Source organism: Pelecanus crispus, chromosome 5 (genome assembly GCF_030463565.1).
Source record: "Pelecanus crispus isolate bPelCri1 chromosome 5, bPelCri1.pri, whole genome shotgun sequence".
NCBI classification, from domain to species: Eukaryota; Metazoa; Chordata; class Aves; order Pelecaniformes; family Pelecanidae; genus Pelecanus; species Pelecanus crispus.
Window position 1 is genome coordinate 41,284,534 of NC_134647.1, and position 13,031 is coordinate 41,297,564.

The 13,031-nt window shown below is 40.9% G+C and overlaps 1 protein-coding gene across 1 annotated transcript in view; it reads right to left on the bottom strand.

Moving 5' to 3' along the window:
- The window catches only part of ABCA12 (ATP binding cassette subfamily A member 12), an 88,746-nt gene that overhangs the window by 32,727 nt on the left and 42,988 nt on the right, over positions 1-13,031 (bottom strand). Inside the window, exons 18-28 of the mRNA XM_075710204.1 lie at positions 12,696-12,897; positions 11,982-12,121; positions 11,290-11,409; positions 10,016-10,106; positions 8,495-8,674; positions 6,724-7,039; positions 3,977-4,091; positions 2,311-2,640; positions 1,351-1,420; positions 1,115-1,249; positions 257-412 (exon numbers count right to left, since the gene is read on the bottom strand). Coding sequence (XP_075566319.1) covers positions 257-412; positions 1,115-1,249; positions 1,351-1,420; positions 2,311-2,640; positions 3,977-4,091; positions 6,724-7,039; positions 8,495-8,674; positions 10,016-10,106; positions 11,290-11,409; positions 11,982-12,121; positions 12,696-12,897 — 1,855 coding nt within the window. The remainder of the gene's footprint in view (positions 1-256; positions 413-1,114; positions 1,250-1,350; positions 1,421-2,310; positions 2,641-3,976; positions 4,092-6,723; positions 7,040-8,494; positions 8,675-10,015; positions 10,107-11,289; positions 11,410-11,981; positions 12,122-12,695; positions 12,898-13,031) is intronic.

Below are 13,031 nucleotides of genomic sequence, written 5' to 3' on the forward strand. Positions count from 1 at the left end.
GTAACTGTCCAACTACAACATACACAAATAGGTATGTGAATATCAGTACTGGATTTCCACATTAAGCAGGAAGAACAAGTACAATTGAAAAGTCAAATCTCCGTTCAGGAAAGTAACAGATTCCAATTTTGATTCTGCTACAAAATCAGGATCAATACAGAAATGTGCTTTCTAAGTATGGTGCCCCATTGCAAATTTGTCTTCGTTTATCTAAAACATTAAGTTGGTATTGCTACCCCATCTAGCATGCACATACATATCTTATTGTTGAGGGTGGCTTCTTTCCTTAACATCAGCTTGGTGAAGAGAAGGCCACTTCGTTTCTCATTCCAGAAGGGGAGGTAACTGTTGTATTCGACCCAGTAAGATGGAAGCAACGGGAAATACCAGGGAGCAGCCACGCCATATCTACCTGCAAGAAGAGGAATCTCATTCAGGTATCTGTTTCTGCAGGGAGTATCACTATTGGGGTCCACTCAAAATAGCAAAAATAAACTCCACAGGGACCTCTCCCCTCTTGATATGCTCATGTACTACTGATACTTGGTAGAGAATTTGCCCAATTGACACAATAGGAAGCATTTGCTAATTTGTTATTCTGAGTAACTTCATAGCTGGAGGGCAGGAGTACTTTACATTTTCCACTGGGTAGATTTCCGTATGCCAGTGGACTGCTTCATTAGGTGAGGAAGAAAAGCAAAAGACAAATGTACTGGCTCTTGCCCAAGGCAGGAATTACTTTTTGAAATCAAATAATATAAGTAACGCAACACAAAATCACTCAGCTGACAAATGCAGGCTAACATGCTCTGTTCTCATTTTCACCGAGCAGACCACAAACACATCCTCCCATGTCCTTGGCTTCAGCTTCTTCAGGAGACCCACCTACCCATGTGATAAGCACAGAAATCCTAATTCTCCCTTGCTCTGCTCTGTCTCAGTTTCATTGATACTCTCAGACATCCACAAAATCATGCTCCCTTTGATCTAGAAACAGGGGTATCCTGTGTGTGCAGACTGTCTTACTGCCTGAACCATGGAATCAGCCAGTGTTGTATTCATTGTTTTCCAAAAGAGATGGTACAGCACTAGCCTCAATACTTTGTATCCTTACCTGGGAAAACATTCCTTATATACCATCCCAGGATGAAGTAAATGAAAGAGTCTATCAGAATGAGCCAGCACATCCAGCCAAAGGAAGTGTTGTCTCCAATCATGGGAGACTTATACATGTTGTCCCACTGCAGACCTGCAGAAAGGAATTTAGAAATACAAACAGAATCCATGTTAGTTAATGAAATGTCACAACCATGGGAGCTCAAAACCTAGTTTTGTCTACAATAAACATACCTATGCCCTGTGCCTCATATCGAGCAATGTATTGACTTGCATAACTGAATGCAGTTGGAGACAACAGACTCTGTGGAATAAGCAAAATGGAAAACAAAGAACTCGTGAATTAGTCTCAAAGAGAAATCAAGTCAGTCAACCAATCAGGTGCCTCATTGGCTTGGTCCAGTAGACAGAAAACTGAGTTTGTTTTTTTTTTTTTCCCCAATAGTCACAAAGAGCAGTGGACCAGGCTTATGATGGTCAATGCTTCTGGTCATGGGCTGCTATGTCTCCTTAGAGCCTGCCTTCCTTTTGCTTTCACACCCAGGACCCAACTTCCTCCCTCATACAGGGCTTTATTTTAGGCTTTTGAAATACAGCAGTGCTTGAGAATTACCTGCCATGAGTTAATAATTTTGCCACTTCCATTAATAGATCCTTTCCTGAATTTAGGGACTCAAAAAACCCAAATCTGGCTACTGGAACCTAATACATACTTATTTCTACCCTTGATAAGAAGCAAGGCTTTACATCTATTTCCATGGCTACAAATTTGGATATGTGAAACTAAAGGATGAGCAGAGCCAGCCCTCCTTCACAGCCTTGCTAATCTAAACTCCTTACTGAGACAGCCTCATTTTTCATGGTGGTTGAAAGTAACCCATTTCGCTTTGCAATTCGAAAGGGCAAAATATGTAGCTCAGACTACTCTGATTCAGCTGGCAGGTGGGAACTCACTAGAATTCCGCAAGTATTGCTTTCAGTCATGGGACACAACTAATTCCAGGTCTCCCTCAAACAGGCCACGGCAAACTTGCCTGTTGTGCTCTCATACCTGTCAACACCCACTGATGTAATTTAGAAAGGCACCCAACTCATGTATATTTGTGACACAAGCCATAATAAGAGCTGAAGTTTATTGAAGGTGAGTGTCTGCTTCCACACACATGGTCCCTGTTACTGAAAAGCAGAACTTACCAGTAGGCTCTTCACAGAGAAGCTCAAATGATTCTCGATGACGAGCAACACGATGAAGGGGAAGAAGGTCAGGATGTACACGAGACTGCCCACCAAGGCTGCTATATTGGTGTTATTGAAGAAGACACTGATGAAGTAGCTCATGGCTATGATGGACAGGCTGTAGTCCATAAGGTACAGGAACAGGAGTGTTGTGTTTGTTTTGGGAAGGATGTCACCCACTTTTAGAATAATGATGAGGAAGGTGACAGTAATTAGAAGGAAGATGGCGCACTCTATGAACCAGGCGATGAAATGGCTGCTGGCGTTAACACCCATCATTTTCATGTACTACAGAGAGAAACATGAAAGAACGAATCACAAATGCTAACTGTTTATTAAGGGATCTTTCTGCTGATACTGAACTGTTTCTTTTTTCAGTTTCTGGACAGAGCATACAACCAAAACATACTTTTTCATACTTTGGCATACTGCATGTTGATAACCAGGGAGAAACGATGCACTCACATTTCTGGAATGCCCTAGGTTTGCAAAGCAGTCTATTGCAAAAGAACAGCACAGACAGGATCTGCAAGTATGAAGTGTCGCAGCCCACAGGCTTCAAAGCAACTTCTGGCCTTAGATTTGTAACTTTTTAAAAGTATTTTGGTTATTTTTTAAACTATTACTAACTGATCCAGTAACTTGAGTGTAAAAGCTCTTTATCTTTGAAACCAAACCATTTCTCACACACCCCCAAGACAACAAATAGCAGCTAAATTACCATGGTTACAAGGAAGCAATATTAATTTATATTAACTGATGATCAAGTCCACAAGACTTGTATAAAACTGTAAATTTGTATTGATAAATCCAAAAGAAACTACAGGTACTGGTGTCTTGTGGATTATTATGCACCTAAAGATTACTGACACCCTGGTTCTTAGAGACAGTGAAACTGGGTTCCCTAGCTAGAGTAAGGGGCTGTCAGCTAGCCACTGAGGTTCGCTCATTTTCAATCTCATCACAGTTCATAGAGTACCCTTTCTTGGAAATGTTTTTGGTGAATCAGTATTTGTTTCCATGGTACCGGATAAAAAACAAATCTGCTTGAGCTTTTGTTGCTTGCTGAAGCTTAGTTTTACAAAAATTCTTTGCTGCTCATCTCTGTTGAGTGTGTTCGCACTGAAAACCTGAGTTAATTTAATAAATTCATTATGTCTCAATGTGATTTCTTTTCCAATAGGCAACCTGAATGAAGAACTGCAGTTCAGAGGAGCTGATGTAATATGTAGCACCTTCTGAAATATTAAGTATAATAACTTCAGGGACAGGAAATAAGTCACTTTTCATGTCTTTGTCCCCAGTAGGTATGACTCAAAGCCAATTTTTAGAGAGCTTTAAATCTTCAGAAAACTTGTAATTTTGTGAGGTCCCCATGTTTCCAGTGTTCAGAACTGCAAAGCAATATCCTCACCGCTTGAAGGGCAAATGCCCTGCATTTCTATGGTTTTGAGCTTGGTTACAATGTCAGATTTCAAACACTGCAGGTCAAACAATAGGTATTTAGAATATTATTTTCCTTAATGCTTGTTTTGCTCCATTTAATATTGCACATGAGACATACCATCCACTAATAAGGAAAATCTGTTTATAATTTTGCACGCCCCAGAAAGTTTTACCGTACCTCATAAAGCCTCAGATCTTTCTCTTGAACAAGTGTTTTAACAAAATCAGCTATAAACAGCACCCAGGCAGCCATCAGAGCAAATGGAAGAGAGTAGGTCACGCTGGTTAAGAACCTGTAAAAGGCAAATGCAGGCTTTAGCTGAATACGAAATGTTCTGGGGATTAAGGCTTTATACAGAATATATTTTTCAGAATAATACTTTGGCGCAGGAAAAGACATGCTTGTGTTTCAAAATGTGGAGTATAATTAATAATTATAAAAAAGGCTATTTTGCCATTGCATTGGATTTTCTATTCATGACACTCCTGACTGTTCAAAATCTTTTTTCTTTTTTTAAATTACAGAGGGATTTCCAGATGCATTCTGGAAATTTTGCTCAGCAGCACCACTGGCAGGAGCAGGAACCGCCATGGGCAGTGGCATCTCCTGGCTCTCTGATGGGCGGTGTATCCTATTTTGCAACATCCCAGCATCCAGCCATAATTCCCAGTTCTGTTAATAGATATAATGGCCAAACTTTGTTATCAGGCCATATTTCCTGGTGCTGGAGTTTGGACATAGATGCTTCCCCTCAGAGTGTCTGTCCTATCACCCCACAGGACAGGTATTGCGGATGCAGGTCTACAACACAGGCTTCACAATTCTTGGCTCTTCATGTTAGTTAAAACCTTCTTCCTGTGCCAAATGTGCACAGAAGAAAATACAACAGTGGCCAACAGTAAACTTCTCCTTTTGTGATGGAAAGCAAGTTTTTATAGCAGGAGATTCACTTCTTTGTATCTACAGGGCTTATGCTTTCCTCCCTCATTTCTAAACCTGGCTTAAAAAAAAACCAGTGTTATTCCTGGGAAAAGTTTAATGTGCAATAATAGTAACAAATTAATATGATTATATTTGGTTTTAATTTTTTTTTACCTGTAAAGCTGAAAAATTTTCCATAAACCAGTGCTTTCAGGAAATGCTTCCATGCAAATGAAGCCATATTTATAAAGAACAATGAAAAAGCATTTCAGTAGCGCTACTAGTTCTTCGTTTGGGGTTGGTTTTTTTTTTTGGCTACCACCTTGTGTATGATCTCTAGGCTATTAAAAATTCAGCATTTACCAACACCTTCTGTGTACTGGTATATATATTCCCTCCTTTTCCCTACAGGATAGTAACTAAGTGATAACAATCAATAAACAGTCATTTATGATGACTTCTACTGCATGCAAATCCAGAGCCTTTAGGTATTTTAATAATTGAGCAAACTCATGTCCCTCTGAACCTGGGGTGGGGAGGGAAACCCGAAGGCAAGTGGTTTTCTCAGCAGCCCAAGAACAAGAAAAAGAGCAGATAGCACTGTAGTAAATGCCTCCAGCAGCCGGTTAATAATTGTACAAAACTATCTCACAGCAATAATCCATGTATTTGGTGCAAGAAGTTGACACTTGGTTTGAATGCTTACTGCCTGCACACTTGCAGGCACTTTGCATGCTGTTACCTTGAGATTACAGGTCCCCAGCTCTCTTAAGTGACAGGCTGACACAGGAGGTTAATGGGTCTGCTATAGCTCCTATGGCTCCCAGATAATCTTTTCACTCATGCAGCAGACATGAAGGCTTTTCAACAGAAAGAGCTCCTAGGTCTAGTCTGTACTTTTGGTGCAAGGGAGACACTCATGTCAGGACAGAGTGACCATCCAACCTACCAATACTGTTTGCTGAACATCCCTCAGTGATTTCTGATGGACATGAAATCCCTTCCCTGTGTGTTTTCCACACAGTTTGGCCACTACTAGTGGTCAGGGTAATAACTCTGAGGAAGTACCCAGTTGCCAGCTTTCCAACACAGACCAAAATTGTCTTGCCAAAGAGACAGGTCCTCAGCTGTGAGAGATTCACTTGTCCCTATTTGCATTTGGCAAAGATGCAGTTTATACTAGCTGCAGATCTGGCTCAAGATGAGTGGAAAGGAAGATGATCCAAAACTTTTTGATCTGCCTCACCATTCAAAACTTATTCTGGTCCACATACAGTTCACGCTGCACTGCTCTGTATAACAGGCTGTTAACCCTGGCAACTCAGCGCATCAAAAGCTTCTCTGTCCTCCCTCATTATTGCAGAGATGAATGGTACAATTCCATCTTCCCTCTTATCCTTCTTAAAGTATCTGAGAGGCACCTGTATTGAGAACTATTCACTATACACTGAGCATTAGCTAGAATCACTGGAATGAATAACAAATACCACAGCTGGATAGCAATCTCTAGGAACAAAGCTCATAAATCTAGGGACTCTTTTTTTTTCCCAATAAATACATTTTCTAAGTTCTGCTGCATTGTCTGCATGTAAACACCTGCAGAACAAGCCAACACTCATATTTAACCCAAGTCCTGCCAACCCCAGTCTCAGTTCCACCATGTGTAGTAAAACAGGGACAGCGAATTTTACCTGCTGTAAAACCTATAGTTACCATGACAATTCAGGTACATACAGAGCACTGAAAACAAAATATTAGGCAAACTAAATGTAGACCATTTATAGTAGAGTCCAAAATTCCCTCTTTTGTTCAGACCCTTGAGGGGGAAAAAGAAAAACCACCCAAAAAACAAACAAAAAAAATCCAACCAAAAAGCCACAAAATGAAATTATTTCTATGCCATGTGAACATGGTATTAAGGAGACCAGTGCAGCTGGTGAACACCATCAGTCAGACAAGATGAGCTTACACAAAGCACAAAGACAAAAGCCACACAAACTTACATATCCTTATTATAGCAGGGGTAAGGCATGGCCTGGACTTGAACAGCTATTTCCTCTGGATTCTTGCCAGTCTGTAACTCAATAATGGCTCTTTCAATACTGTCCTGGATATAAATAAATGCCCGGCTGTAAATCTGGCTCTGAGAGGTGGAGTTGTGTGGGCCCACTGTCCAGATGCGCTCCCTTATTCTGTTGGTGGTTTGTGTGATCTTGCTGCTCATTCGGATTGTGTAGTTGAGCACAGGAGGGAGCGCCAAGTCCCCATGAACTGAGCGTCCAGGGCTGCTACTGCTGGAAGGCAGCTTGAAAATGATACCTTGGAAAAGAAAGGGAAAAGGCTTTCCTTCAGAGTCAATAGTACAGGAGCAGTACACACAGATAAGTAGGAACTCCTAATTTTTATAAGCTTTTTCTATATTACAATCCATCATTTCATTTCTTTGCTGCACAAATAATGCTCAGATGGGTAGGCTGTTGATCGAGGGTCTGGACGTGGAAACTATACATCACTGCAGCTACTCATACTTTCAACTGTGACCAATGATTCTGCATGCAAAATACATCCCCAGAGCCTTTAAATCTTTTCCCACTGAGCATTCAAAAAACAAAGACTCTCAAAATGACCAGCTGTATTTGGAAAAATCTTGCTGTTAACATGGACTGTCACATATCTGTTAATTATGTCACTGAGCACATGCACCTCTCATGAACGTGCCCAAAGGTACTCTATCAATAGAGCTCACATAGTGACACTGTAACATAACCTCAGGAATGTGGTGTTGAAAATTGTTCATGACCTATACGCATATTTTTTGTGCCCACACAAATTCCTGCAAAGCTGAAATGTCTAAGAATATAAAAGCTTTGCAAGTTCCTGTTAGGAAATGGCATGCTGTAGATACAGTTTGACAGACAGAACTTTTTTCCTTGAAAGTGTCTGTTTGAGTAGAGACAATACCACAGAAGTTTTTCTCTCCAGAATATTTTTCCTCGTTATTCCATATATAAAGCGTACGATGGAGTGGAGACCATAAATGGAAGAAAACTGCTTTTAGGGGAATAGACAAATATTATGAGGGTCTGAAGTTGCAAGAAAAGAAAAGGTTTCTATCTACCCCTCAATTATGAGGTATAAAACTGAACAGGTCACAAGACTTAAAAGTATATCCTAATTGAGGAGATACTGGGCAATCTTTAAAAATTAAGACACATCTGTATCATTCAAATTATATAAGTTCCTATTCTCTACTCCCTCCTGCCCCTCTCTTCAGTCTGATCTGAAGCTGCAATCCAATCCCACAAATGTGAAAAGTGTGACTGAGAAGACCCAACATAATATTGCAGTGTTTGGCTGGAACGTCTCAAGAGCTTTATAACCTTCTAATAAATTGAACTGTCTCCTATCTTTCTTGATTAAAACATCTTTTCCCGTAAGGGCCTGAAAGAAGGCAGCTGTCATGAAGATCTAAGGGCAGTGAAATTTTGTTCAAACTGAGAATTAACCAAGAGAAAACACCAGCTGACCAAAGGCTTTCTATACAGACAGTGGAGGTGTAAGAGAAGAGGAGCTATAAAAAGGAGAGTATAAAACACTGCCATAAGGAGGTCTCAGTATGCAGGTCCCACACACACGGGCTCAAAAGCGATTGCTTTGTGGTGGGAGCTGTGACCGCAACAATTGCTGGTGGAAAGCCAAACTTCTTATGCTGGACTCCCACCCTGTACCAGGCTAACTTGCATTTACAGGGGGACTCAAGACTCTGTCACGTACTTGCAAAAAGCTCATTCTTCAGGAAGAGCTCTTTAGCCACCATTTCCATTTCCTCTAAGTTTCTGACTGCCCGAATGCGATTAAATGAGACACAGGAGGACACATTTACAGCAAGGGTAGCTAACGTATTCAGCTGATCGAGAATGTCAGCGTTGTTCTGTAATTCCAGCCGAATGTCATCTGGAAAAAAAAAAAAAAAACCACAAACCACAAACAAAACCAATAGCATCACTACACACAGGAAAAAATCCATCACAGCATTCCGCTCTTTACACTAACACTGACACCAGAAAGAAAAAACCCATCATACTAAACATTACGTGTAAAATACATTTCTGCACTTAGCAGTGCAATGAAGGCATGTTGTTGACCCAATTTTTATGTTAATCATTTCTAATATGCTCATGAGTTTGCCTCTGGGAGGATGCCAGCAATGGGATGTGACAGCCATCCCAAATCAGAAGTTGCTACTAACTTGCTGAGGTTTTAGACTCACATATGATGCTCGCCGTTCATTCCACATCTTATGGTTTTTGATATAATCAACTCGTCTGTTGAGCTGCTCTGTCTCAGGGGAGAATGTGCTTTATACAATCACATCAAGGAAACGTTAGGTCTGTTGTGCTGATGTGTGTACTAAACCTGATAACACAGTTTAATAAAGATGCTGCTGTTTCCTGGCTGTTTTAAAAGGTGACTGCATAATGCAGTGTAACTAATAGGGAACAGCTGCTGCAGGCACAATGATTTTATGGGGATTTAAGGCAGGAGATGCTACTCATAAAATAACACAGGGGTCATCATGAACAGTATGTAACTATCCTTCTGACTGCAGCAGACTACAACCACTCTTAGTTTATGCTGGGTTTTGCTGGCATAACCCAGATTTATGTTGACATGTATGGCCACTCATTGAAGAAGCAGGTAGGGATAATAAGACCAGCTAGGAAGGGACTGTGATCACCGTGCTGTGCACTAACAGATGTATCCACCACCACTGTTAGCTGATGATTCCCACAGTGCAGATCAGCAGCTCTCACCTTGAAGAACCATGCAAGACCACCAGAGAGCAGCAAATTCCAGCAGAGCATCTCCTGTAATGATGCCTTTGGCTTCATCAGACTGGATACCTTTATCTGATCCCTTGCTTTTCTGCTCTGGAAAACTTCTAAGTTGTTTGTGATGTGATGCAAGTGAGCTCTCCACAACATTTCCTAGCAGATTCCCAGGTAGCTCATTTGAAGTGATAATTATGGCTAAACAGTGTCCTCCAGTGGCCATATGCAGCTGCAGAGATTCCCATCCTACTACCCAACACTCACAAGAAACATCTCTTCATACAAGCCCTTTGCTTTCTAAAAGTCTTTTCCCATATACCACAAGATTTTTTAATCACAGCTGCCTTGCACTAAAGCATCTGATACTGACCAGAGAAAAGCAGTACCAGAGCATGGCTACAGTTTGGTGACTCTGGAGCTCCCAGACCTGAAGTACAAATAGGAGGGCAGTGGAACAACTTACCCAGTTCGTTTATTTGATTCAGCAGTTCAGCTGCATCCAAATCCACCATCAGCTTGATAAAAACCTGCACAAAGGGATTCTGCAGGGTGTTCTATCAACAAGCAGAAAGAAAAAGCATCAGTTTGACCAGAAGCCCCTTGAGCTTATCCAGTGTATTTCTAAAATAAAACAGACCAGCTGCCTTCGCTGAGCATTTGTACAACCCCCACCCCTACTCCTTTTCTAACCTTCCATATTTCAGTCTGTGTATCAGGATGGGGAAATGTTAGCAATGAAAACATCATACAGAACCCTGCAAGTCCAAACTAGTGTTTCTTGGATTCAAGAGAGGATGCCTATTGAGTCTCCACCAGGCATTAGAGTCCCATGGAAAAAATCACAGATAACCTTTGTTATTCTAAAAGTGCAGTAAATGTCATTTGTGTCTGTTTTAATTCCTGTGAACACAGCCAGAGCCCAATGGGCAGGTGACCAAAATTTAGCTTGCAGACCAGCAGACAGATTTTTGTTTGGCTGAATAGTTCATTATTCCACCAGTGAGGGCAGTCAGTAGAGAATATTTCATTTCATCTTGCATATTCCACTCTGGATTTTCGCTCAGTGCCATGGAATTTACAATGAAATCCAGCCACTGAAATTAACGCCTAATGCTTTAGGGTTCCAGAGATCTCATTTTCATAGTTTTGTAAGAAAAGGAGATTTTTACTATGGAGAACGGGAAGCAAGTGTGTGAAACATTACAGCCTACTGCTTTCTGTATCCAAGCAAGGCTAGGCTCCTTAGGAAGGGAAAAAGAAATTTCATTTACATTCACTGAGGTACAAGGACATCTTCTAGCTCTTATATGTGCACCCAGAGCTACATGCTTATTATAGATACTGTTTCATTTTCTGGAAAAAGTAATTTCTTGCCTGGTCTTGGCTGGCTGGATCACTCCATCAAGCAGAAAGTTAATTTACAAACTGAAGAGCGTTCCCTGCTCATCTTAGCCCTCCAGCAGGCCTCAGCATGGCCAGTGTCAGAAAGCATATTACAAACAGATCATTTCAGAAAGAGGATTTCCATGGAAAAGTGCGTCAGGGGTATTTCTGTTACAGGAACAGGCAGGCAGGCACAGAAGCTGTTCATGAAGTTCAGGACAAAAGCCTGAGAAGGGTCTCCCCAGCTGACCTAAGATGTCCCTGAGGTCCCTAGAACCACACTTTATTTCAGTGAAGAAATCCATCCTCCCAATTCCCTCCTGTGAGAGAGACAGGGGAGGTAGGATCTCATACCTTGATCATCAGAACTGTCTGGTTTAACTTAGGCAGTGAATTCATGATGACAGGAGACTTGTCCAACCACTCCTGGGACTTCAGGGCTAGATCAGCCATCTGCTTCAGGGTTGCATTAGACTATAAAAAAAACCCCACAACATATAAGAATTCATTTATTCATTATCTTACAGCTTTTAAACAATAAATAAATCAATAAAACAGCTAAGACCAAATTTGGTTTCCTTAGGATTTTTCTTAGCACCCTATCACTGTTTGGCAAAATGCCCCTTAACACACTGAATTTGGATGCAAGTACTTAAAAATATGGTCTCTTATGTGACATTTGGAGCATGTCTTGGATATCAGCTTTCTTTCTAGCACTGGTCTGTTTGTGAACAAGGACTGATTATAGCATTTGTCCTGGGAGACTTCTCTCTATTACTGGATGAAAATATGGGGGTGAAACTTCATAAACTGAAGGCCTTAAAAAATCGTATTGTAAATATTAGACCAACAGCAACTTTTTGAAGGTAAGATAAATCCAAAGACAAAAGATGACTCATATGACCAGCAATGCAACTAGGAAAAGATAATTTGATTAATACTCCAAGCAGGCAGAAAACAGACTTCTGCTTCTCAAAGAAACAAGCCCATGCTAGATAAATTACAATCCTTTGGGTGGGCATATCCTGATGTAAACAGAGCCATACCTTTCCCATGATTGCTCGAGTTTCTATGGTATCTGGTGTATAAAGGATCTTCCCAAGCACCATTGGTTTTAAAAAAGACCAAATTAAAGCTCCAGTTGGGGTCTTGACTAGGTCCAGGTAAAAGGATAAGCAAAATGGTGCTGCAAGGGGAGAAAAGCAAACAAATTGTACAGAGCACAAATAAACCAGGCACAAGAAATCTACCAGTGTATTTTTTCCCATCTGCCCAGTTTGTTGCTATGTCCAGTGAATGACTTCAGGACCCTCTTCACTGACTGATATAATGTATCTTGACAAAAGCAATCCACCCCCAAGATCTCCTGTTGCTGAACTCAAGACAACAAAAGTCTCATTGTTTGAGCCAAGATTCTCTGCTTGAAGGTTAAATGGAGCTTCATGAACTCAGAGGAGCTAATAATGTCAGTACAGTCAGAAAAACTACATATCAAGAAAAAGCAGTGACCTGTCAAACCCCAAGACCAGGCCATCAACAAATGAGAAACAGTGCAGTGTCAAGCACTGCTCTGCTACACAGGCTGTTTTCCTTTTAACATTTATAGAAATAAACCACCAGTAATTAGGGCAGTGCAGATTTTCAGCTAGCACTTACAGCCCTCCAGAGACATACAGGGGAACAGCTCAGCACTGGATCTCTCTGGAAACAGTAGAGTTTGGCTCTGAAATGCTTCTGCCCTAAGGAAAAGCCAGACTTACTGGAGTCATGAGGAATCCCATACTTCCTCATCATCTTTTGGACATAGACATCCTCCACAGAAGAACTGTTGCTTAAAGAGTCTCCCAAATCTGGAAGCAAGGACTCAAAAAACAGGGGTGTGATCTCCTGGTTGCAGAGAACTTTTGACATGGACTTAAATGTGCCACGTGTTATCCTAAAGTTGTTTGGTTCAAATAATGCCTGCAGAAAACACAAAATACAAATAAATCCTGTGCGCTAAAAGCATTCCATTCTGAGAGGAAAAAGAAATAACAGAATTAGAAGGCAAGGATTGAACATTTTTACACCTCTTTCTTATGAGAAGTTTGTCTCTA